Source organism: Mobula birostris, chromosome 2 (genome assembly GCF_030028105.1).
Source record: "Mobula birostris isolate sMobBir1 chromosome 2, sMobBir1.hap1, whole genome shotgun sequence".
Lineage (NCBI taxonomy): Eukaryota > Metazoa > Chordata > Chondrichthyes > Myliobatiformes > Myliobatidae > Mobula > Mobula birostris.
The window spans coordinates 212,076,395-212,104,269 of record NC_092371.1 but is presented as its reverse complement, the minus strand read 5'-3'; the positions used below and the strand labels follow the sequence as shown (position 1 = coordinate 212,104,269).

Below are 27,875 nucleotides of genomic sequence, written 5' to 3'. Positions count from 1 at the left end.
CAATGATCCTTTGATCTTCATATCTGAAGATGACATGCAGGCTGCCTTCAAGAGAGTGAATCCAAGGAAAGCATCCAGTCGGATGGAACACCTGATTGAGTACTGAAGACCTGTGCTGACCTACTGGTTGGTGTGTTCAAGGATATCTTCAACCTCTCGATCAGGCAGTGGGTGGTACCCACCTGCTTCAAGCAGGTTCAATCATACTGATGCCCAAGAATTGCGTGGTAACCTGCCTCAATGACTATCGCCCATTGTCACTTATATCCACAGTGGTGAAGTGTTTTGAGAGGCTGGTGCTGGCTTTCTGGTACTGAGCCTGGTTCCATGGTGCAAAAGGGAAAGAGGAAGATGAGGAATGCAGTAGTCATAGGGGGTTCCATAGTGAGGGGAACAGACAGGAGGTTCTGTCAGCCTGATAGAGATACCCGCATGGTGTGTTGCCTCCCAGGTGCCAGGGTACGGGATACCTCAGATCGGGTGCAGAGTATTCTGAAGGGAGAGAGTGAACAGCCAGAAGTCTTGATACACGTTGGGACCAACGACCTAGGTAGAAAAAGGTAGGAGAGAATTCAGGGAATTAGGTAGGAAGCTGAAAGGCAGGACCTCTAGAGCAATAATCTCAGGATTGCTGCCCGTGCCACGTGCTAGCGAGTGCAAGAATAGCATGATCAGGCATATTAATGTGTGGCTGAGAGACTGGTGTAGGGGGCAAGGATTCAGATTCCTGGATTATTGCAGTCTCTTCTGGGGGAGATATGGCCTGTACAAAAAGGACAGTGGGAACATTTAATGGAGCTGTTAGGGAGGGTTTAAACTAATTTGGCAGGGGGATGGGAAATGGAGTGATAGGGCTGAGGAACAGGAAAACAGAAATAATCGAAGATTGCGTGCAACAGAGATTATAGAAAGAACAGGCAGGAAATGAGGCTTAATCAAAGCCAGTGGCATGAATTACAGGGCAATAGAGATATTGTGCAGTTAAAACAGAAAGCAACAAATACTGGACTGAGAATGCTGTATTTGACTGCAGGCAGCATAAGGAATAAAATGGACGATCTCGAAATTCAGCTACAGATTGGCAAATATGATGTTGTGGCCATCTCTGAAACTTGGCTAAAGGATGGCGGCCATTGGGAGCTGAACGTCCAAGGGTATACGGGAGATAGGTTAGTAGGCAAAGGGGGTGGTGTGGCTCTGTGCAAAAGAAATAATATTAAATCAGTGGAAAGAGAAGACATAGGATTGGAAGGTGTAGAGTCTCTATGGGTTGAGTTAAGAAATGACAAGGGTAAAAGAACCCTAATGGCAGTTGTATGCAGGCCTCCAAACAGCAGCCGGGATGTGGATTACAAATTACAGCAGGAGATAGAAAAGGCGTGTCAGAAAGGCAATGTCATGATGGCCTGCTGGGTTCACCAGCAACTTTGATGTGTGTCATGATAAATGTTGGGGATTTTAACATGAAAGTGGATTGGGAGAACCAGGTCAGTACTGGACCTGAAGAGAGAGAATCTGTAGCATGTCTAAGGGATGGCTTTAGAACAGATTGTTGTTCAGCCCACTAGGGGATCAGCTGTGCTGGATTGGGTGTTGTGCAATGATCCAGAGGTGATAAGAGAGCTGAAGGTTAAGGAACCCTTAGGGAACAGTGATCACAATATGATCGAGTTCACATTGAAATCTGAGAGGGAAAAAATAAAATCCAATATGTCAGTATTTCAGCGGAATAAAGGAAATTACAATGACATGAAAGGGGAACTGGCCAAAGTTGACTGGAAAAGGACATTTGCAGGAAAGACAGCGGAGCAGCAATGGCTGGAGTTTCTGCAAAAAATGAGGGAAGTGCAAGACAGATATATTCTAAATAAAAAGAAATTTTCAAAGGGAAGAAGGATACTACCATGGCTGACAAGTGAAGTCAGAGCCAAAGTAAAAGCAAAAGAGAGGGCATACAAGGAAGCCAGAGCTAGTGGGAACATAGAGGATTAGGGAGCCTTTAAAAACTTTCAGAAGGAAACTAAGAAGGTCATTCAGAAGGAAAAGATGAATTATGAGAGGAAGGTGGTGACTAATATCAAAGAAGATACAAAAAGCTTTTTTAAATATATAAATGGTAAAAGAAAGTCGAGGGAAGATTTAGGACCAATACAAAATGATGCTGGAGATATTGTAATGAGAGATGCAGAGATGGCAGAGGAACTGAATGCGTATTTTGCATCAGTCTTCACAGTGGAAGATGTCTGCAGTACAGGTTTCCCCCACTATCCGAAGTTAGAGTGTTTCTATGAAACCGTTCGTAAGCCAAAATGGAGTAAAGTGAAGAAGCAATTACAATAAATTTATATGGAAAAATTTTTGAGCGTTCCCAGACCCAAAAAATAACCTTACAAATCATATCAAATAGCACCTAAAACCTAAAATAACACTAACATATAGTAAAAGCAGGAATGATATGATAAATACACAGCCTATATAAAGTAGAAATAATGTATGTACAGTGTAGTTTCACTTAACAGAATCGGGAAGATTTAGTCAAAACCAATTTGTACAAAAATATTGGCACGCACACGCATGCACACACACCTGCCCACGCAAGGCTTCACGGTCATGGTATTCTTTCTCGGGGTAAACACAAGTTTAAAGCAGGTGTCTTTTTTCGTAAAGGCGAAAATCCTCTTTTGGTTAGTGAAAACAGGTACTAATGTAGGTCTTTCGTAAAAGCAAAGTGGCGTAAAGCGAACGTTCGTAAAGCAGGGGACACCTGTATACCGGACATTCAAGAGTGTCAGGGAAGTGAAGTAGGTGCAGTGAAAATTACGACTGAGAAGGTGCTCAGGAAGCTTAATGGTCTGAGGGTGGATAAATCTCCTGGACCTGATGGAATGCACCCTCGAGTTTGAAGGAAGTAGCTGGAGAGATTGTGGAGGCATTGACGATGATCTTTCAAGAATCAATAGATTCTGGCATTGGACCGGATGACTGGAAAATTGCAAATGTTACTCCGCTATTTAAGAAGGGTGGGAGTCAACAGAAAGGAAACTATAGACCTATTAGCCTGACATTAGTGGTTGGGAAGTTGTTGGAATTGATTGTTAGAGATGAGATTACGGAGTACCTGGAGGCACATGACAAGATAAGCCAAAGCCAACATGGTTTCCTGAAAGGAAAACCTGCCTGACAAACCTACTGCAATTCTTTGAGGAAATTACAAGCAGGGTAGACAAAGGAGATGCCGTAGATGTGGTGTACTTGGATTTTCAGAAGGCCTTTGACAAGGTGCCACACATGAGGCTGTTCAGCAAGATAAGAGCCCATGGAATTACCTGGAAGTTACCAGCATGAGTGGAGCGTTGGCTGGTCAACAGAAGATAGTGAGTGGGAATAAAGGGATCCTATTCTGGCTGGCTGCCAGTTACCAGTGGAGTTCCACAGAGGTTTGTGTTGGTACCGCTGCTTTTTACGATGTATGTCAATGATTTGAACGATGGTATTAATGGATTTATGGTTAAATTTGCTGACGATACAAAGATAGGTAGAGGAAACACAGAGTCCTCATGCAAAATCCCCTAAAGGTTAACTTCCAGGTTGAGTCAGTTGTGAAGAAGGCAAATGCAATGTTGGCATTCACTTCTAAAGGTATAGAATATAAGAGCAAGGATGTGATGTTGAGGCTCTATTAGGCACTCGTGAGACCACACTTGGAGTATTGTGTGCAGTTTTGGGCTCCTTATTTTAGAAAGGATATACTGACATTGGAGAGGATTTAGAGATGATTCACGAGAATGATTCCAGGAATAAAAGGGTTACTGTATGAGGAACGTCTGGCAGCTCTTGGACTGTATTCCCTGGAGCTCAGGAGAATGAGGGGGGATCTCATAGAAAAATTTGGAATGTTAAAAGGCCTGAAAAGATTAGATATGACAAAGTTATTTCCCATGGTAGGGGATTCTAGGACAAGAGGGCACACCTTCAGGATTAAAGAATGTCCTTTTAGAACTGAGCTGCGGAGAAATTACTTTAGTCAGAAAGTGGTAATTCTGTAGAATTTGTTGGCTGTGGAGGCCAAGTAATTGGGTGTATTTAAGGCAGAGATAGATAGGGTCTTGATCAGCCAGGGCATCAAAGGGTATGGGGTGAAAGCAGGTGAGTGGGGATGACTGAAAGAATTGAATCAGCCCATGAATGAATTGCGGAGCAGACTCAATGGGCCGAATAGCCTACTTCTGCTCCTATATCTTCTGGTCTTATGATCATATCAGTTCCTGTCTGAGTGGCGACTTGGATCCGGTCCAATTTGCCTCCCAAAGCAACAGGTCTACAGCAGATGCCATCTGCTGTTTTTCAACTTCAGTTGGCATTCAATACCATCATACCCCAGAAACTGGTGGTGAAACTGCATCTCGACATCTCCCTCTGCAATTGAATACTGGACTTCTTAACAGTAAGGCCACAGAAAGTTCATGTGGGCAGCAATGTCTCTCGTCCCAATACACTGAGCACTGGTGCTTCCCAGGGTTGTGTGCTCAGCCCGTTGCTGTTTGCACTGCTGACTTATGACGGGATCCAGCTCAAATTGTGTCATCAAGTTTGCAGATGACATAACAGTAGTTGGCCTTATCAAGAACAATGATGAGACGGAGTATACAGAGGAAGTGGAGTGGCTGGTGGATTGGTGTGAGAAGAACAACCTGTGCCTGAACGTGGAGAAGATACAGGAAATCATGGTAGACTTAAGAAAGGTGTAGATGACCCCCCCCCCCCCCCCCCCCGGCGAATACATGTCTCCTCTGTATAGAGAGTAAAGTGCACCAAGCTCCTGGGAGTTCCTATCAGGGATGACTTCATCTGGTCCCTTAATATCACCTCCCTGAACAAGAAGACACAGCAACGCTTCCACTTCCCAAGAAGATTGAGGCAAGTAAGACCTACCCCCCCATCTTAACTGTGTTTTACAGGAGCATCGTTGAGAGTATCCTGACAAGTTGCATTTGCATTTCCATCCGGTATGGGAGCAGTCGAGCCATCGGACCAGAAGTCCCTACAAAGGACTATGATAACAGCTGAGAGGATAATAGTGGTCTCCCTAACATCCATTGGGGCATTTATCAGGAGTGCCGCATACGCAGGGCCCTTAGTATTATTAAGGATTCCACCCATCCATCCAGTATCCTCTATGACTTCTACTATCAGGCAGGAGACTCTGATGCATAAAAACAAGCCTGGTCATGACGGGAAACAGTTTCTTTCCCCAGTCCATTAGGCTTCTGAACTCCCCGCCACATTGTGTTCAAAATGTCACTGGTTAATCTATTCCATACCTTACAATATTTAATATTAATGCACTTTAGCTTGTTATTCCTGTGTGATCCATCTATAAATTTTATCCTTACCTTTTTAAGTTATCCTGTGTTATTTGTGTTGTGTGTACTACTGTGCTTTACACCTTGGTTTGGAGAAACATCTCATTTCTATATGCTTTATATGGTTATGTACATGTATATAGTTAAATGACAATAAACCACTTGATTTGACTTGATCTCATTGGCTCTTCACACAACCCTGGAACATCTGGATAGCAAAGATGCATTTCATCAGGATGAAATTTATGGATTACAGATCAGCATTTTAACACCATCATCCCCTCAAAACTAATCAGTAAACTCAAGACCTGAGCCTTAATACCTCCTTGTGCAATTAAATCCTGGATTTTCTCAACTGCAGACCACAGTCAGTTTGGATCGGCAAAAACATCACCACCACAACTCCATCAGCACAGGAGCACCACAAAGATGTGTGCTTAGCCCCCTGCTCTATTCCCTTTACACCTACGACTGTGTGATTAAATACAGCTCAACACTATTTACAAGTTCGCTGATGGTATGATTGTTATGGGTCATATCACAGGTGGTGATGAATCAGCATACAGGAGGGAGATTGAAAATTTGATTGAGTGGTGTCATAACAACAACCTCTCACTCAATGTCAGCAAGACTAAGGAACCAATTGTGGACTTCAGGAGAGGGAAATCAGAGGTCCATGAGCCAGCACTCATCAGAGGATCAGAAACTTTAAAATCCTGCAGGTCACTATCTTAGACGACTGTCCTGCACCCATCATATAATTGCAAAGAAAGCACGACAGCGCCTGTACGTCGTCAGGTGTCTACGGAGATTTGGCATGTCATCAAAAAACTTGGCAAACTTCTATAGATGTTTGTGGAAAGTGTGCTGACTGCTACATTATGGCCTGGCATAGGAACACCAATGCCTTTGAGTGGAAAGTCTTATAAAAGGTAGTGGAATCAGCCCAGTTCATCATGGGTAAAGCCCTCCCAACATCTACATGAAACACAGTAGAAATGCAGCATCCATCAACAAAGATCCTCACCACTCAGGCCATGTTCTTTTTCTCACTGCAATCAGATAGAAGGTACAGGTGCCCCAGGACTCGCACCACCAGATTCAAGAACAGTTACTACCCCTCAACCATCAGACTCCTAAACAAAAAGGGATAACTACAAACATTCTATTTCTGGTGTTCCCAAAACCAATGATCTCATTTGAAAGATTCTTTATTCATTGATCCTATTTACAGTTACTGCTCTATAGATTTGCTAAGTATGCCCACAGGAAAAAAAATCTCAGCATTGCATGTGGTGATATGTAGGTACCCTGATAATAATTTTTTACTTTGAAAACAGTGGAAGGAGTGCATTACCTCCACTTCTACTACATCAAGTTCATCCAGCCTTCCATAAAAGTTGATATAATTGTCCTTGAAAATGCAGACCACCTTCACAACCTTGGCAGTATTCTTTCCTCAAAAGCAGACATTGATTCAGATCAACCACCACCCGAATAAAGTTACTGGACCCTATGCAAGATTAAGGAAGAGAGTCTTTGAAGACCGTAATCTAAGGTCCAAGCAAACCTTTTGGTCTATAGAGAAGTCTTCCTTCCTACGTTATTACATGGAGCTGAATCATGAGACGATCTACAGTAGGCACTTGAAAGCTCAGAAACAGTACCACCAAAGGTCCTTATGAAAGACTCTAAGGATCATTTGCACTAACAGCAGCTTACTGGAGGAGGCCAACATGAACAACATCTCCACCACAATAAAGCAACAACAGCTCTGGGGGATAGTCATGTTATCTGGATGCCTATCTCATGTCTCCCCAAACAGATCCTTTGCACCCACTTGAAGGAAGGTCAGTGAGCCCGATGGTCAAAACACTTCAGCATAATATCTAAAAAACGGGAAGACACTGCATTCAATAGATGCACCTGGAGGAAATCTGTAGGAACCGAAGCAGGCCTTCTCCGAATCTAAAAATGGCCTAAGGAGAAGCAGCACTGATACATCAAGAAAATCCTATATATGACTTTGGGCTATTTCATCCTTACAGGTATGCCTTTTCCCAGGTAGGTTAATGTACTTACACAGAACAACCTGAGAGATTAATGCAAAGCGTAAGAGGAAGATAGGTAAAATAGGTGAAAAAAGTGGTTTATGCCATTAAGTGTTGGAATCATGAACAGGTATGGATCAGCTGAAGTAAACATTTCTACTCTACATTTTCAATGCAATCCATGTAATTGTATGTAATGAAAAGTTGCAATTCGTATCAAAGTGTCAACTTGATTCTCAGGTTGACAAAAGCTAGATTGATGGAAAAATATATAGCTAGGACCAGCTGGAAAAATGGGCTGAAAAATGGCAGATGGAGTTTAATACAGACAAGTGTGAGGTATTGCACGTTGAAAGGACAAACCAACGTAGAACATACAGGGTTAATGGTAAGGCACTGAGGAGTGCAGTGGAACAGAGGGATCTGGGAATACAGATACAAAATTCCCTAAAAGTGGCGTCACATGTAGATAGGGTCGTAAAGAGAGCTTTTGGTACATTGGCCTTTATTAATCAAAGTATTGAGTATAAGAGCTGGAATGTTATGATGAGGTTGTATAAGGCATTGGTGAGGCCGAATCTGGAGTATTGTGTTCAGTTTTGGTCACCAAATTACAGGAAGGATATAAATAAGGTTGAAAGAGTGCAGAGAAGGTTTACAAGGATGTTGCCGGGACTTGAGAAACTCAGTTACAGAGAAAGGTTGAATAGGTTAGGACTTTATTCCCTGGAGGGTAGAAGGATGAGGGGAGATTTGATAGGGTATATAAAATTATGATGGGTATAGATAGAGTGAATGCAAGCAGGCTTTTTCCACTGAGGCAAGGGGAGAAAAAAACCAGAAGACATGGTTAAGGGTGAGGGGGGAAAAGTTTAAAGGGAACATTAGGGGGTGCTTCTTCACACAGAGAGTGGTGGGAGTATGGAATGAGCTGCCAGACGAGGTGGTAAATGCAGGTTCTTTTTTAACATTTAAGAATAAATTGGACAGATACACGGATGGGAGGTGTATGGAGGGATATGGTCCGTGTGCAGGTCAGTGAGACTAGGCAGAAAATGGTTCAGCACAGCCAAGAAGGGCCAAAAGGCCTGTTTCTGTGCTGTAGTTTCTATGGTTCTAGGTAAAAACAGCTACGACTAGATGGAAAACAGACAAAAGGTACATTTGTAATTCTAATCTTCTGTACCTAGTGTAACCTACTGAATCTGTGGGATTAATTCTCGAAGCTACAGTAGGACTGTCAATGTGATTTTTCACATGTACTCCAGTAATTCTTTTACTACTTGGAACGTGGAGCGGGTGAATTTAAAACAAGCCATGCATACACAGGCAGTACAATATCTAAGAGAAGGACATGCTAAAAGTCTACACGAGTGCTGCTGAAAATCAACAGTAACAAAAAGTGCAGCTCAGAAAATTAGCTGCATTAACCCACTTACAATCACTATTCGAGCCGATGTGAGCCTCACAATTACTTAAGGAAACAAATTTCCACCCTCAGAGGGTAAAATATAAAATGTGTAAATAGTAGTTACTAAACCTTAACGTGTTGGATACAAATTGTAAAAGCTGGGTATATGAAACTAGCTACATGTGGTATAATCCTTTCTAAAAGTATTATTGTTTTGGCTTTGTCATGACATGGAAAAGCTCTAAATAAAAGACAACAATGAACAATTGCTCTGACTTTTTGCTGCAATTTGATTAGTGTGGCCAAGGAGTATTGATTTACGTGACTGAAAATGAAGAGAAAGTGGACTCTTACCTGAAATTCCAAATTGTTTGTATTTTTTGTTGTCACCTTTGCTTCACTCCTAGTCTCTTTTATAGTTCCTGCTGATAAACAAGTAAAAACTAAGTTTTAAAATCTGAATTGATGGAATAGGAATTTCATACTTTTTATATTCACATTTTTCCACCTGCAATTGCTAACATGAAAAATAAGGACTGAAATAGCAAAAACTAAAAATGACCTGATAAATAATTAACAATGCAAACTAATGGTTGAGTTGGTAAGGAAGGCAAGTACAATATTAGCATTCATTTCAAGAGGTCTAGAATATAAGAGCAGGGATGTGATGCTGAGGCTTTATGAGGTACTGGTGAGGCCTCTCCTTGAGTACTGTGAACAGTTTTGGGCTCCTTATCTTAGAAAAGATGTGCTAGCATTGGAGAAGGTTCAGAAGAGGTTCACAAGGATGATTCTGTGAATGAAAGGGTTATCATATATGGTATGTTTGATGGCTCTGGGCCTATCCTCGCTGGAATTTAGAAGGATGTGGGGGTGGGGGGGGGGGAATCTCATCGAAACTTTTCGAATGCTGAAAGGCCTAGACAGAGTAGATGTGGAAAGGATGTTTCCCATGGTGGGGAAGTCTAGGACAAGAGGGCCCAACCTTAGGATAGAAAGGCATCCATTTAAAACAGATGTGGAGAAATTCCTTTAGCCAGAGGATGGTGAATTTATGGAAATTGTTACCACAGTTCGTTGCGTGTATTCAAGATGGAGACTGATAGATTCTTGATTGGCCATGGCATCAAAGGTTTAAGGGAGAAGGTCGGGGAGTGGGACTGAGGAGGGGAAAAGGGATCAGCCGTGATTGAATGGTGGCGCAGACTCAATGAGACAAATGGCCTAATTCTGCTATGTCTTATGGTCTGATGCACATACTGCACAGTTCTTCAAAAAGGATGATTTACACTTTAAGCTATATTCATTCCTTATGCAGTAGTGATGCATGTATGTATTGTAACGTGATACTCTCATTTGATTCTTTTTTTTAGCAACTCTTCAAAAAAAATTAAAATTTTTTCATCCTTCTGTTTCATTGACATTTCCTTAAAAGTTTGTGAAATGCACTAACAACATGCAAATTTTATCTACTCTAATATTATTATGGCAAAAAACAACATCCTTATGGACTGAGATGGGGATAACTCTGATACTGGGTAATGGCAAGGATCTTTGAAGAAATTGTCCATTTCTGGTCGCCTCACTATAGGAAGGACGTGGAAGCATTTGGAAAGGGTACAGAGGAGATTTACCAGGATGTTGCCTGGTTTACAGAGTATGCATTATGATCAGAAATTAAGGGAGCTAGGGCTTTACTCTCTGGAGAGGAGGAGGATGAGAGGAGACACGATAGAGGTGTACAAGATAATAAGAGGAATAGATAGAGTGGACAGCCAGCGCCTCTTCCCCAGGGCACCACTGCTCAATACAAGAGGACATGGCTTTCAGGTAAGGGGTGGGAAGTTCAAGGAGGATATTAGAGGAAGGTTTTTTACTCAGAGAGTGGTTGGTGCGTGGAATGCACTGCCTGAGTCAGTGGTGGAGGCGGATACACTAGTGAGATTTAAGAGACTATTAGACAGGTATATGGAGGAATTTAAGGTGGGGGGTTATATGGGAAGCAGGGTTTAAGGGTCGGCACAACATTGTGGGCCGAAGGGCCTGTACTGTGCTGTACTGTTCTATGTTACTTTATACAAGTTAGAACCTCCAAGTGACTGAAATGAAAAAGCCAAAAAAAAGGCCATGGAACAATCTTCAACAGAAAGGCCATATTTTGGACTCGCTTTGTTTAGCTGGGGCACTCCAAAGACAGCAGCTACACTTCCAAGGCTTAAGGCTATAAAATATTGTGAGCGGAACTTCAAATTGCCTCTATCTAGTATAAGACCCATCATAATAAGTGTTTCTAGGATAAAGGGTTATAAAAATGTTTACGTCGTAGGCTGCAAAATACACCTAGGATTACAGAGTAAATTCTCCCTCATATCTGTCCAACATTGTCTAACTTTTAAACACAAGTTCTATGACTATTTATTGCACTCTGTACAGTGGCACATGCTCATACTCTGGGTTACATTCAATTGAAGTTCATGCAATTGTAAATGAGTTCAAAATAGAGCTGAGCTTGAAGAATGCACAATTCCTTTAGCAAAATGCCCATGATTTCTTATAAACTAGGTTGATTGTTACACATCAACTGCAACATGCACTTGTTAGAGCAAGGTCTTAAAATTATCGCAAGGAAGTGTAAGGCAATTGGAGACCAGGCCTTGTCCCAGGGCTGTGCAACATGCAACTGTGGGCAACATCCACATATACTCAACTTGCACATTCTCCACTCTCATAGACAGATGGACACACAATGTTCATAGTTTTGCTGACTGCCTATTCCTTCCAACATACCCCACCCTTCCCATCAGCCCCCTCCCTCTAAGCTTGTACCCCTTTGTCAATTCCACTCCAGAAGAAAGACCACCCCAACGTTTGCAATAAATTTATAGTATATGATCACATGCGGACGTTGAACCCTCAAGTCAACTCTTGCACAGGATGATCAGCCTTACACTAGACAGGCAATGATCTTTTACCTCCATTGCACAACACTGCCCCCAGCATTAATACGCTGTAAGATGCTGGAAAACATGGATCACTTTTGTCAACATAGGCAGACATTAATAATGAAATTCATAACCACTTCCAGCATGCTCTGTCTGACTTGAGAAAAGACCTCCGTGGAAAGAAATTCTGCCATGTGTTTGTTCAACATTCTTAAAAAAAAATCATAGAACATACATAGAATAGTACAGCACAGTACAGGCCCTTCGGCACACAATGTTGTGCCGACCCTCAAACCCTGCCTCCCATATAAGCCTCCACCTTAAATTCCTCCATATACCTCTCTAGTAGTCTCTTAAACTTCACTAGTGTATCTGCCTTCACCACTGACTCAGGCAGTGCAATCCACGCACCAACCACTCTCTGAGTAAAAAACCTTCCTCTAATATCCCCCTTGAACTTCCCACCCCTTACCTTAAAGCCATGTCCCCTTGTATTGAGCAGTGGTGCCCTGGGGAAGAGGCACTGGCTATCCACTCTATCTATTCCTCTTATTATCTTGTACACCTCTATCATGTCTCCTCTCATCCTCCTTCTCTCCAAAGAGTAAAGCTCTAGCTCCCTTAATCTCTGATCATAATGCATACTTTCTAAACCAGGCAGCATCCTGGTAAATCTCCTCTGTACCCCTTCCAATGCTTCTACATCCTTCCTATAGTGAGGTGACCAGAACTGGACACAGTACTCCCAAGTGTGGCCTAACCAGAGTTTTATACAGCTGCATCATTACATCGCGACTCTTAAACTCTATCCCTCCACTTATGAAAGCTAACATCCCATAAGCTTTCTTAACTATCCTATCCACCTGTGAGGCAACTTTCAGGGATCTGTGGACATGTACCCCCAGATCCCTCTGTTCCTCCACACTACCAGGTATCCTGCCATTTACTTTGTACTCTACCTTGCAGTTTGTCCTTCCAAAGTGTACCACCTCACACTTCTCTGGGTTGAACTCCATCTGCCACTTATCAGCCCACTTCTGCATCCCATCAATGTCTCTCTGCAATCTTTGACAATCCTCTACACTATCTACAACACCACCAACCTTTGTGTCATCTGCAAACTTGCCAATCCACCCTTCTACCCCCACATCCAGGTCGTTAATAAAAATCACGAAAAGTAGAGGTCCCAGAACAGATCCTTGTGGGACACCACTAGTCACAATCCTCCAATCTGAATGTACTCCCTCCACCACCACCCTCTGCCTTCTGCAGGCAAGCCAATTCTGAATCCACCTGGCCAAACTTCCCTGGATCCCATGCCTTCTAACTTTCTGGATAAGCCTACTGTGTGGAACCTTGTCAAATGCCTTACTAAAATCCATATAGATCACATCCACTGCACTACCCTCATCTATATACCTGGTCACCTCCTCAAAGAAGTCTATCAGGCTTGTTAGACACGATCTGCCCTTCACAAAGCCATGCTGACTGTCCCTGATCGGACCATGATTCTCTAAATGCCTATAGATCCTATCTCTAAGAATTTTTTCCAACAGCTTTCCCACCACAGACGTGAGACTCACTGGTCTATAATTACCTGGACTATCCCTACTACCTTTTTAGAACAAGGGGATAACATTCGCCTCCCTCCAATCCTCCGGTACCATTCCCATGGACAACGAGGACATAAAGATCCTAGCCAGAGGCTCAGCAATCTCTTTTCTCGCCTCGTGGAGCAGCTGGGGAATATTCCATCAGGCCCCGGGGACTTAACTGTCCTAATGTATTTTAACAACTCCCAACACCTCCTCTCCCTTAATATCAACATGCTCCAGAACATCAACCTCACTCATATTGTCCTCACCATCATCAAGTTCCCTCTCATTGGTGAATACCGAAGAGAAGTATTCATTGAAGACCTCGCTCACTTCCACAGCCTCCAGGCACATCTTCCCACCTTTATCTCTAATTGGTCCTACCTTCACTCCTGTCATCCTTTTTTTCTTTACATAATTGAAGAATGCCTTGGGGTTTTCCTTTACCCTACTTGCCAAGGCCTTCTCATGCCCCCTTCTTGCTCTTCTCAGCCCCTTCTTAAGCTCCTTTCTTGCTTCCCTATATTCCTCAATAGATCCATCTGATCCTTGCTTCCTAAACCTCATGTATGCTGGTTTCTTCCACCTGACTAGATTTTTCACCTCACTTGTCACCCATGGTTCCCTCACCCTACCATATCTTCGTCACCGGGACAAATTTATCCCTAACATCCCGCAAGAGATCTCTAAACATCGACCACATGTCCATAGTACATTTCCCTGCAAAAACATCATCCCAATTCACACCCGCAAGTTCTAGCCTTATAGCCTCATAATTTGCCTTTCCCCAATTAAAAATTTTCCTGTGCTCTCTGATTCTATCCTTTTCCATGATAATGCTAAAGGCCAGGGAGCGGTGGTCACTGTCCCCCAGATGCTCACCCACTGAGAGATCTGTGACCTGACCCGGTTCATTACCTAGTGCTAGATCTAGTATGGCATTCCCCCTGGTCAGCCTGTCCACATACTGTGACAGGAATCCGTCCTGGACACACTTCACAAACTCTGCCCCATCTAAACCCTTGGAGCTAATCAGGTGCCAATCAATATTAGGGAAGTTAAAGTCACCCATGATAACAACCCTCTTATTTTTGCACCTTTCCAAAATCTGCCTCCCAATCTGCTCCTCTGTATCTCTGTTACCAGGGGGCCTATAGAATACCCCCAATAGAGTAACTGCTCCCTTCCTGTTCCTGACTTCCACCCATACTGACTCAAAAGAGGATCCTGCTACATTACCCACCCTTTCTGTAGCTGTAGTAGTATCCCTGACCGGTAATGCCATCCCTCCTCCCCTTTTTCCACCCTCCCTATCCCTTTTAAAGCACTGAAATCCAGGAATATTGAGAATCCATTCCTGCCCTGGTGCCAACCAAGTCTCTGTAATGGCCACTACATCATAATTCCATGTATGTATCCAAGCTCTCAGTTCATCACCTTTGTTTCTAATGCTTCTTGCATTGAGGTACACACATTTCAGCCCTTCTACCTTACTGTCTTTACACCGTGTATTCTGCTTCTCTTTCCTCAAAGCCTCTCTATATGTTAGATCTGGCTTTACTCCATGCACTTCTTTCACTGCTCTATCACTCTGGGTCCCATCCCCCTCGCAAATTAGTTTAAACCCTCCCGAACCACACTAGCAAACCTACCTGCAAGGATATTGCTCCCCCTCGAGTTCAGGTGCAACCCATCCAATCTGTACAGGTCCCACCTTCCCCAGAAGAGATCCTAATGATCTAAAAATCTAAAACCCTGCTCCCTGCACCAACTCCTCAGCCACGCATTCAACTGCCATCTCCTCCAATTTTTACCATCACTGTCACGTAGCACTGGCAGCAATCCTGAGAACGCCACCCTTGAGGTCCTATTCTTCAGCCTTCTGCCTAGTTCCCGAAACTCACACTTCAGGACCTCATCCCTCTTCCTGCCTATGTCGTTGGTCCCAACATGTATCACGACTTCTGGTTGCTTTCCCTCTCGTACCAGGATGTCGTGCACCCGGTCAGAGACATCCCGGACCCTGGCACCCGGGAGGCAACAAACCATGCGGGTGTCCTTCTCACGTCCACAAAATCTCCTGTCTGCTCCCCTGACTATAGAGTCTCCAATGACGACAGCTCTCCTCTTCTCCGTCCCACCCTTCTGCACCACAGGGTCAGACTCAGTGCCGGAGGCCCTGCCACCGTGGCTCACACCTGGTCGGTCGTCCCCGCCAACAGTATCCAGGACGGTAAACTTATTATTCAGGGGAATGGCTACAGGGGTGCTCTGCACTACCTGTCTGCTCACTTTCGCTTTCCCCCCTCTGACTGTCACCCAATGACCCGCTTCCGACAGCCTAGGTGTGACTACCTCCGGTAGCTCTCATCTATGACTGCCTCATTCTCCCTTATGAGTCGAAGGTCATCCAGCTGCTGCTCCAGATTCCTTACACGGTCTTCCAGATTGCCCAGCTGCATGCACTTCTGGCAGATGTGACTCTGCGGGAGAGGGGAGTTCCCCCAAGACTGCCACATCTCACATGAGAGGCACATCACCATCTCAGGAGACATTGTAAAAACTAACTGGGAACAAGCTCGTCCTCCGCCTCTTCTCGTCGAAGCCTCACAGCTCCATTCCTTCACTGGCCCACTCACGCACTGGAATATCCTCGCTTAAATATCTAGAAAACCCAGTGAGCAACAATTAATGATTTGTGTCTGATCAGAGGTGGGGCACTGTCTTGTGGGAGTTTTATATTAGGTTCTGCAACCTCCACAGGCTGGAGAGGTAGTAGTTATATCTAGTGACAACAAGTATGTGTGTCAGATCACACTTTGAAAAGATGTTTCTTTTAACAGTTCAGTTAATTATAACCCCATTAACCCTGTCAAGCTCAGTAAATCACACGTTTTGGTTTCTCGTGGCTGAGATGTATCCTTACAATATGGAGCATTAAAATCTATAACTCCCCAAGTCAACATTATACGGTGGAGTCTGCAACTGGGGCAAACTTGCAAAGTAATTTGTTTGATAATAGCTTACTTATTTCAAAACTATAATTGCATCTTTATGTATAACTGTAAGTGCAATACTGATGAAGGGTCTCGGCCCAAAATGTCAACTGTTCATTTCCCTCCAAAGGTGTTGCCTGACCTCCTGAGTTCCTCCACCATTTTGTGTGCATTGCTCTAGATTTCTAGCACCTGCAGAACCTCTTGTGTCTTACGTCTTTGTTATATATACCAAATAAGCCAAAAAGTCTCAAAGGACACTACAATTTAAATTTGTTTTTAGTTTTCAAGACCAGATTTGTTCTTAGTTGAACAGTATGAACAGTTAAACATACAACACAGTAGTATCAACTCATTGTACTGTACTTCATTTCTAAAATGCAGCTTTATTGCTAGATTCAAATCAACTCAAATAATTTTCTTTGAAGTGAGTAACAGAGTTTAAAACCCAGTCACTAATAAAGCCACATCTATGAAGATCACATTTGCAATTTACCTTGTGTTTTTGTCTTGTGTTTTGATTTCAACAACTTCTTGCTTGAAATCTCTACAGCAGAGCTTATCTTGTTCTTTTGTGCCATCACAAGAAGCTGAAAAGGAACCACAAACAATAAGAATATAATGCAAATGGCTACATTTTCAGGTTCAAGGAATATTAATGGATGAATTAACAGGTGTTCATGGTTATGCAAGGAATTGCTAGAACAAAAAAATGATATTATGATCTGAAACTCTTTTATAAGGGATTGATGGCTACAGGCGGCTGTTGAGGCAAGACACTGGATATATCTACAGTGGAGGTCTACAAGTTGTCATTATTAACAGCATCAAAGGTTACAGGGAGAAAGGAGAATAGGGTTGAGAGGGAAAATAAATCAACCATGATCCAAAGCAGGAGCTGACGCAATGGGCCAAATGTCCTAATTCTGCTGTTATGTTTTATTGTAGGACCAGTTCTCGAAACAGCATTGGAATATCTGAAGGATTTTTTCCCCTCTAGGGTTATTAGGGTATGAAATAAAACACTGCTGTTATAATTGAAGCCATTATAATCAGATCACCTAAATACCAAAAGTAAAATTAAGCATTAAATCAAGGAAGACTAGAGAATCAAAATTTTCATTCTTCAAAGAAATGATTAATAAAAAGAAAACAAAAATAACTTCTGCATGGCACAAAAGATAGATTTACAAGCAGATGTTATCAATGATTAATGCATTATGCCCTTTCTCTAACAACATTATTCCACTCCTTTGGCAATTTTCTTCTGCCCTAGTACATCATGTGCTTTTTATTCATGATGGCGTTTCCACTATTTTGCTTCAGCTTACAGTTGACAAACAGTGTAGATTTCAATGATTTTTCTGAGCCAGCTTCTAACCTTCGCAACACACACTAAAAATGCTGGAGGAACTCAGCAGGTCAGGACTTCTGCTTTCCATTCCAGGGTCTCGGCCTGTAACGTCAACAGTTTACTCTTTTCCATAGATGCTGCCTGACCTGCTGAGTTCCTCCAGCATTTGTGTGTGTTACTTTGGATTTCCAGCATCTGCAGATTTTCTCATGTTTCCAATTCAAACCTTACCTGACAAGTACTGTACTTGTGGCTTTCAGTGAAATTAAGTACAGTGGATTCCAGTTAATTGGGACACATCAGGAACAGTACATTTTGGCCCAATTAAGGAGCTGCCCAAATTAGCTGAAGTTTCATGGAAACTTGTCTCAAAACAAGTACTATAAAACTATGTATTGTTTCTTAATAGTTATCGATGGAGGAATTCATACAGTGTACATTCTGTATTTTTATGATTGACTGTAAATGAACAAAATCAGTGCAAGCACCTAGTGCAAATAATGAACTGCTTTCATACAATGCTTTCAAAAATTACATCCTCCAAATCTTCATTTCCGTTGTAACATTCAAGATGAATGTTGACACCTTCACATTCTTTGTAGTTCCTAACTTGCTAAAGTAGTGAAATCATTTCATTTTCATTCCTGGCCATTCCTCGCATCTCTAAACCTGAATGCTTGAAGCGACAGGGAGCAAAACAATTCTGAATTGTCTGAAATCTTATTTCTTGCTAATTATCAGTGACAAAAATCATTGCTTTTTGAACACAAACACACGCACCTAATGCTATTTAAAAACTCTTTGCTCGAAGCACAGTGTAGTGTCTAATGGCCACGCAAGTGCACGCAACTGTTTAAACTAACACTGTTTGGCAACAGTCTCCTGTGGCATAGTGTCCCACATAAATGAAGGAAATCCTGGCTATTTTCTCCATTAGTTTTTGTTCTTTAAGAGTCGTTCCAAATAAGAGGCTGCCCCAATTAACCAGAATCCACCGTACTCCAGCTAACATACCTTACAGCACTTCGCCCAGGGATCATACATACCTACATTCCTCCTGATTTCTACATGAGAGTATCACAACAAGTTAAATTAATAAAAAGCACTGAAAGTAAGTTTTTTTTAAAAAACAGAACTCAGTGCTAGGTCCACAAGACAATACACATTGTAATCCAGTGCCCACAATCAAACACGACTAATACATGTTAATCAGCATTACAGTTTACAAGAACTTCAAGACATCAAATGATATTTTATAGACATGACAGTTTTAGCAAATGATCAAAGAACAAATATCACACATGCACAAATAAAAGCAAAACCACCAGAATTCATCTTCCTGTTTTCTTTACCCAAAAAACCAAAGAAAAGGTCATAGTTCCTTCCTGCAACAGTAGCAATTACAAGGGATACAGAAATCCAAAATTATTACCCATTGTTGCCGAGTAGCCAAATTATGCAGGTCATAGATCACAATACATTTCCTTTATTCTTTTTTTTAAATATGTGTTGTTGGCACTGGCCAGCTTTTACTCCCAATCCTAAAATAAAGTTCATCAATGGTGGATGCCAAGTGAACAAAGGAACAAAGTTGGAACTGACGTCAGAATCAGAATCAGGTTTAATATCACCGGGATATGTCGTGAAATTTCGGCAGCAGTACAAAGTGTGTGTAGTTAAATTAGTGCAAAAATAGAAATAAAAAAGTAGTGAGGTAATGTTTATGGGTTCAATGTCCATTCAGAAACGGGATGGCAGAAGGGAAGAAGCTGTTGCTGAATCACTGTATGCGTGCCTTCAAGTTTTTGTACCACCTTCCTGATGGTAGCAATAACAAGGCATGACCTGGGTGATGAGGGTTCTTTATGATGGATGCCGCCTTTTAGAGGCATCACTCCTTGAAAATTTCCTGGATGCTGGAGAAGCTAGTAGTGCCCATGATGGAGCTGATTAAGCTTACAATCCTCTGCAGCTTCTTTCAATCCTTTTCAGTGGTCTCCCATACCAGACAATAATGCAGTCAGTTAGAATGCTCTCCATGGTACACCTGTAGAAATTTGCGAGTAACTTCTGTGGCATACCAGATCTCCTCAAACTGTTGAGAGATGTCCCACATCTCTCTCCTAATATAAAAGGTTCATTGTTTAGATTCTTATGAATAAAAGCTACTTCACTGAGGCCAATCAACATGTACTCTCCAGAGAAATGCACATATTTAGGCAATGGGAATCTGGCAGAAAGAGGGAAGACAATCACCAAACCAAATGCATTGCTTTGGAGACTAAATTTTGATATGTTATTAAAATAAATAGTGCAGTAATGCTTGGAAAGAACCACTTATAAATTATTACAATAGCTCTATTGCATAACAAGAGCATTTTCAAAGTCTTATCTATTATCAAAGTACGCACACTGCATACAGCCTTGAGATTCGTCTCCTTACAGGCAGCCACAAAACAAAGGAACCCAATGGAACCCATTAGAAAAACATCCAATGTGCAGGAAAAAAACAAATTGTGCAAAGAATAAAAGCAAGCAATCAACTGCGGTTTATGAAAGTGTGTCCACAACCAGGAGGTCAGTCATCACTGTAGTCTTAGTTTAGCTCAAAGACGAGTAAACTTCGCAAAGCAGCGACTTGAACTGGCCCATCCTTAGTCTCTGCCCCCAACACCCTGACCTTTTTAACCTGGCTCAGCACTTAAATTGTCCAAATCTCAGGTTGTTCCTCACTCTCAGACCCAGGCCCAACTACTTCGATATGCTCTCAGGCCTGGGCCCTTGTCACCTCGATTCGGCCCAACCTTTCCAATTCAGCCCGATGCTTAAATCAATCAAAACTCAGTTCTTCCCTCATTCTCGGGCCCTGCTGCCTCGACTCTGCTCATCTTGGTTCTGCCGCATGGAATCATCTCCATGTCCGCTCCAGCTACGGCCAAACCCCCGCCCTTGGGCCCGGACCCCACGGCCTTGAGTTGGCCCGTACATGCTTCGCCATAACCCCCCTGCCCCTTCAAGACTTCAGTTCACACCTTTGATGTTTATGACAGAGCCAAAAGGTTTTGACTAATATTATAAGACATATGAGCAGAATTAGGCCATTCAGCCCATCAAATCTGCTCCTCTATTCCATCATGGCTGATTTATTAACCTTCTCAATCCTGTTCTCCTGCTTTCTCCCTGGAATCCTTGACATCTTTACTAATCAAGAACTTACCAACCTCTGCTTTAAATATACCCAATAACTAGGCCTCCACAGCTGCCTGTGGCAATGAATTCCTCAGATTCACTGCCCTCTGGTTAAAAAAAATCCTCTTCATCTCTGTTCTAAAGAGATGTATATTTTATGAGAAACAAACTTAATAAAAAGGATTGAGGATAGAGCTGGAAAGATACTAAACTATATCACTTTTTTAAAATTTAAACCAGGTCTTTTGGCAATTCCTCAGTTGTTCAACAGTAACAATACTAGCATGTGTCTCCACAGTATTTTAAAAATTCAATTACTGAAAATAAAGAACACACATGAAGTGTTAAGAGAGGCACAGCATTAATAAACAGAACATGTGCTGATACTGCTTTCAAAGTACTTTTGAAATTAGAACATTCACTTTTTACTGCTAAAACAAATCATTAATGGTAGACATTGTAATTTTGTCTAGTTCCCTTAATTTCCTCTGTATGAACTGATTTTTGATATAAAAAAAATTGCACACTCAAAGTAGATTATTTGCTCTCTTCGTTCACTCATTATCTTCACCGCACGGTTTCTTAATTTGCTTCCCACTGAGCTCCAGTTTTTAGAACAATTCTGCCCTCAGGTTCTACTTTTGATTAGTTCTCTATTTGGTTTTCCCTTGAAACTCTATGTAACATTGTTTCCATTTACTTTGAGTATTATTTCAATTCCAGCACTGCTTACTCATACTTTTTCTGCATGTTTCTTTGTCTGTACTACTGTTTTTTTGACTGCAACACCATGCCCTCTTACACTGGTACCTATTTTTCTGCAACTCTTCGGAATTATTCATCAGTGTTCCCATTCTGCTACAATACCAAACTGGCTCTGACAGGCAAAGATGACTGTAACAAAAATGATTAATCCTTCATCTTGGTCCATCTGCAGCCTTCAACATTGGTGAAAACTGTATCTCCCTTCACTAAACACTTTCTACTCTATTCCAGCAGGGAACCACACTAGAATTAATTCTGACCCCATTTAGACACAAGTATTTGATCACTTGCAAAGACTTCCCTTCCCATACTCCAAATGGTACATCTGTTTCCTGAAAATTTATTTTTGGATAAATTCTCATCTAGATTCTGCCCTTTGGGAAAGATCACTTGCAAACACCTTCAATTTCCATATGCTGATGACACACATCCCTTAACCTGCGTTGACCATAAAGACCATAAACATTGGAGCAAAATTAGGCCATTTGGCTCATGTAAATATACCCTCTGATTGGACTACACTGTCACTGTGGTAATGAATTTCACAGACTCACCACCTTCTGGCTAAAGAAAGAAATTTCTCATCTCTGTTCTAAAGGGAAATCCTTCTATTCTGAGGCTGTGCCCTAGGTTAGACTCTCCCACTATTCAAAACATCCTCTGTACTTCTACTCTTAACTGGTTATTTCAATATTCGGTAGGTTTCAATGAGATCCTCCCCCACTTCCTCTAAACTAATTCTTCAAAACTTTTCCTGTTCATGTGCCTTTCAAATTTTGATAATGTACCTGCTGCAACCACTTTCTCTGGCAGCTCATTCCATATACTGACCCCGTCCCAGGTGAAAAAATTACTCAGACTCCAATTAAACCTTTTCCCTTCCTCCTTCCTGAATCCCAAACCCTGGGTAAATGACCATGTGCATTCAACCCTATCTATGCCCTCATGATTTTATACACCTCAATAGTATCACCCGCATTCCCTGATGCTCCAATGAAAACAGTCCTAACCTGCTCAATCTCTCAAGAGCGGCGATGAGGGGAGGGAAAGGAAGGAGAAACCATGTATTTGGAAAAGCAAAGCCACTGATTTGTACCTTCCTGGGCCAGGCCCACCAGCTGTAACCACCCTTTTTTTTCTGTTGTCCCTACCTGCCTCTGCTCACCTATGCCGGATAAGGACAGCCAGCACACACTCATGTAGGATAGTAGGTTCCAAGTAAAGCAGTCTTGATGAGCCACCTCCAGAAAGCAAAGATGGAATTTCAGTTTTGCCTTGTGTCAAAGTGATAAAGCATTTTAACAGCTTTGATATCACATTCATAAAAAAACTTCGAAAGACTAAAGTCTAATAATTTTTAAAAATCAAATTTTCTCTATTCTGCTTGTCAAAAATCCTCATTGACACATGTGGGGCATTTGATTCCAAATGACTTTAGGGCCACACATGACTAAAGTTACCAATTTCCATCACTCTCATATCCATGCCTACCTTCATCTGGTTCTGCAAACTTCATCAAGATTTAAGTTGATCGATGTACTCCTGTACTGCACCATTTATAAACCTGAGATGATACAAACACTGCAGTCTTAACTCACATAAAGTCACCATTCACCCATCATCCTGAGCACCCAGATTTTTGTCACTTCATATCAAGCAACTCAATTTAAAAATTGTTCCTTGCTTTCTGATTCTTCTACATCTTTTACACCCCTTCTGGCGCTGTGAAATTACACCTTGTGGCTAGCCAATCAACCAACAACAAACTTAATGTTCTATCACTGATAGTGATGCCTCCAGATCCAAAGCCCTAAAAAAGGTATTACTTTGGGGCAAAAGACCAAAAGCTTGGTCATTCTCTTTTCAAGTGGTTTTATTTATATTTTGTTTGACAACTATTCCCATTGAGAATATATAATTCATTCTTTATGTAGTTTTGACTGCTTTAAAGATCAGCACTTTGAAGTATTCACCTTTTTTTTAAGGCCTATGCAGCGTAGCAGTTAGAGTAATGCTTTACAGCACCAGCTGTAAGATAGGGTTTCAATTCCCAATGCTATATGTAAGGAGTTTGTATGTTCTCTCTGTGACTGTGTGGGTTTCCTCTGGGTGCCCTTGTTTCTTTCCACAATCTAAAGGTGTACAGGTCAGGGTTAGTGAGCTGTGGGCATGCTATGTTTTGTTTGTGCCAGAGCATGGTGACATTTATGGGCTGCCCTGCATATTCTCAGCACAAACAACACATTTCACTGTATGCTTGATGTTCTGGGGTACATGAGAAAAATAACACTGATCTTAAATATTGATCTTTTGCTCATAGCTTTTTATATTTTTTATTCTAAAACTAATCATCAACAGACTTAGTTTCTGTTGATTGCTATGCATATTTTCAACTATTTTCCCTCCTAGAAGTCATTGGTATCACCCTGCTGACATGACACCTCTACTTCTTGGGTGGGGTGTATGGAGTGTCAGGGGGAACATGTCACATCCTTTTAAGGCAGTTAGTCCATCTTTGGTCCCCACCTGGCACTCAGCTCTCACCTGTAGCTCCCTGTGGCTGTTTGCATGCGACAGCGGTCACACCCCGGGCAACGGCTTTGATAAGCCGGCTAAACCAGGTGAGGGTAGCCGACGGGTCTCAAACCCTCGGCGAGATAGGGAGTTGTCTATCCCATCATACGAAGACTCCTTCGGATTGAGTGGACAAGACCAATGGAAGGTCCAACAGTCAAGAAGGCGATCTCTGCAAGCGTCGTGGAACGTGTAGAACACGATAATATACAGAAGATGTCTTGGTCATCCACTGCACCTAGTCCCATCTCCAGCCGTCTCGACTTGTCTTGCCACTGGATCCAGATGGGAATTGGGAAGAGAGAGTGAGGCCGACGCTGCGCAGCTCTCCCTCACTTAAATCCAAATCACGCGCTAGTCTCGACACCAATGGTGTCACAGTCTTCATCGACGCGATGGACGAACAACAACTTCTTGGGTGCACACAATTTGCTTTCCCCAAGTCACTCTTCTACTACCAGATAAGTCATTTCCTTTCTATGAATTGACAGTGGATTCAGATCATGAACTATAAATTATGAAGAACTTGCAGGCTATAAAACCCTTTTATTCCTTCACACCGCTATTCACGTTAATACTACATGCAAACAAAACATACTCCCATCTTATTTTTGCATTTCAATTTCTTCAGAACAGCACTGTATCTCAATAAATAAACAAACATGGAAGCAGGCTCATCTGCCCACTGAATCCATGCTGACCATCAACTATTTATGCAAACTCTTATATTCTCAACAGTTACCACCAACCCCAGGTTTTTGGAATGTGAGGGGAAGCAGGAGTACCCTCAGGAAACACAAGCAATGACAGAGAGAATTGGTAAACTCCACACAGGCAGTACCCATGATAAGGAGTGAACCTATGTCTCTGAAGCCATGAAGCAACAGCTCTACTAGCTGCATTACTCTTTCCAATGAAGGCTAACGTTCATCAGAAAAAAAACTTCGGCAACAAGTCGTTGGTTGCAGAGCTAAAGAATGACAATTGTACTTTGTGAGCTCAAAAAATGCAGACAGTAAAAGAGAAATCATCAACAAGTCTAGATGGCAAAAGAAATCATAAGATCTGGTAACATTTCCTGAAATAAAACACCTTGATGCAAAACAATCTGTTGTAAATTTACCGCAGAGGAATCGGCTTGTTCTTCTCAACCGTATGCAGCAATCCCTATTTAGAAACACAAAAAGAGCCATACTCCTCCTCCTCAGAGTATACAGATAACAGCCACTTTAAAAGCAGTATCAGCACATCTGGCCTACAGAATTGGGCACTGACAGGCTATTCACTGCAATATTAATACTGAAGCTTTTAAACTTTTAAATATCCCAATTTTGGAAGACAAACTTCAATAACGACCATCTCATAAGAGTCCCGTTAGGAATTTTGCTTGTCCTCCTCCCCCCACACCCCCAACAATAGGAGATGCACAAATTTGATCAGACGCGGTGAATAACGACAAACAGGTCTGCCCAGCTCCTGCACGAGCACCCTTACATGGACACAATGCAGGTTATGGAGGGGGAAGCAGCTTTCAATCAAAAAGAACCACTGATCTTCTCAGTCCAAGAGGTAATTTAAAAAAATCTATTTTCAAGGTTGAAAAGCAGAATTTTTTCCCTCAAAAAAAGACGGGAGCGTGTGTCTTTTCCATTCCCAGCTCTCATCTCACAAAGATCCCATATGGTACAAATAATATTGCTTCAAATCACATATTTATTTTCTTAAAAGTCCTTTCAATAAAAAATGGCGTGAACAAGGAACCCGCCTCCTCCACAATATCCAAAAGCTAAGCACAAGCGGCGATTCATGGATTCGCTTTCTTGCGCCCTGTGCACGGGCAGCGGGTTCTAACGGAGAAAGCCTGAGAGGCCTTTAGTTCCCATTGCAATGTTTGAAAGCGTAATTAAAATTAAATAATGGGATGAATGCTGCAACCACAGTACCTTTCAAATCGCAAACGCTCGGTTCACACTGACGTCGCCGCACCAGGAGTAAGGAGTGGCTCCGCACGACACTTCCGCCCGACCCCGAAAGTGTGTTTGCAATAACAAGGAGCGTACGAGCTGGAAAACGGGGGAGTGCAGCCCTGCGATTAGAGTGGGAGGGAGAATGAAAGAAAACCCCGGAGTTTAGAACTAGAAAAGCAGGCGAGTTGAGTGAGGAAGGTAAATGAATGAGATGAAATGTGAGGAAATACGAGATTATTCACTGATGCAAACGGAATAGAAAAGCGAAGTATTTGTCAAAATTGTAAAACTATTAAATGTGGACATTGGGAGGAAAACAATCCTTTTTTGTACAAGAAATTGTGAAGGCATGTAAAGTTTAACAACATATAGCATAAAAGCTAGCCAATATTGTAAGAGTAATAAAGTCTTATCATAACTGTACAAAACTTTTATCTCCCATGCTGTATGAGAATGATTTTTTTTTGAATTCTTTTAGTACTAAAGGCTTTGGAAGTTCAGTTGATCGGTATACCGAAGACAGAGCACATCTAGCGCACTGGTGGATGAATGTATCTACTTTCCTTAGAGGAAATGTAGAAAAGGTTCACCAGATTGATTCTGAGAATGGGGAGCGGCTGGGAGGAAAGGTTGAGGCTTAATCTTCTGAAGTGTAGAAAAATTAGATGAATTAAGGGAACTTGACGATCAATGTGTGTGGTAAACCATGTATATATGTTGTAACTCGGTTGCCTGTCTGGACACACCCCTCTGCTGACTGCCCCTGTGGCTCCTCCCACATTGTCCTGTATAAAGGTGTTTGCCTTGCCCCTCCCCCTCAGTCCGGGGGCAGACACTCACTGTGGAGGTCGTATTGTACAGCGAATAAAAGCCTTTCAGTATTTTACCAAACCTCAGTCTTTTGGAGTAATTGAAGGTGCTTCAATTTTATTCGCTGTACATTTTAAAACATGGAACAGGCTCTGAGACCAGACAAATTAGACCTCGATCCGCAAATACCTGACGCTGGAAACGCTTTCGAACTCTGGCTGGCCTGCTTCGAAGCGTATCTAGAGGAGATTAAAGCGACCGACCCCGTAGCGAAGCACAGAGTTCTACTCTCCAGGGTCAGTCCACGGGTTTATTCACTGATCAGAGACCAGCCGAACTACGACGGCGCGATGAACGCACTCAAAAGACAATACCTGCGGCCGATAAACAGCGTCTATGCTCGGCATCGCTTAGCAACACGGCAACAACGGTCCGGGGAATCGAGTGCTGAGTTTGTCCGGGCCCTACAGACACTCGTGCGGGCCTGCAATTGCCAGGAGCTGACGGCGGCGCAGCATGCAGAGCTCCTAGTGAGAGACGCCTTCGTCACGGGGACCAGGTCAGTGTACGTGCGCCAGCGGCTGCTGGAAAAAGCCGATCTTACCCTAAGTTCGGCGATCGAGCGGGCTGATACGTTGGAGGCCGCTCTGCATAACTCCGAGGCTCTCCAGGCACGCGAACCCCCGATGGCCTCATGGGCGCAGCAGAACCCACAACCCGCCGGCGAATCGACCTCGGCTGCAGCCAGTCGTGAGTCTGCGAAGTGCTACTTCTGCGGACTGGAGAAGCACCCCCGGAAACGCTGCGCGGCTCGACAAGCTACCTGTTCCAGCTGCGGAAAGAAGGGCCACTTCGCCA

At 42.5% G+C, this 27,875-nt stretch overlaps 1 protein-coding gene across 3 annotated transcripts in view; it reads right to left on the bottom strand.

Moving 5' to 3' along the window:
* Window positions 1-26,269, bottom strand: part of znf512 (zinc finger protein 512) — a 52,764-nt gene extending 26,495 nt beyond the window's left edge. For 2 of the 3 annotated variants that reach the window (XM_072251406.1, XM_072251408.1), the window contains exons 1-3: window positions 26,184-26,269; window positions 16,855-16,948; window positions 9,180-9,250 (exon numbers count right to left, since the gene is read on the bottom strand). In XM_072251406.1, the coding sequence (XP_072107507.1) occupies window positions 9,180-9,250; window positions 16,855-16,939 (156 nt within the window). In that variant the 5' untranslated portion in view covers window positions 16,940-16,948; window positions 26,184-26,269. The remainder of the gene's footprint in view (window positions 1-9,179; window positions 9,251-16,854; window positions 16,949-26,183) is intronic. The other variant, XM_072251407.1, reaches the window with a different exon arrangement.
* Between the last annotated feature and the right edge of the window lie 1,606 nt (window positions 26,270-27,875).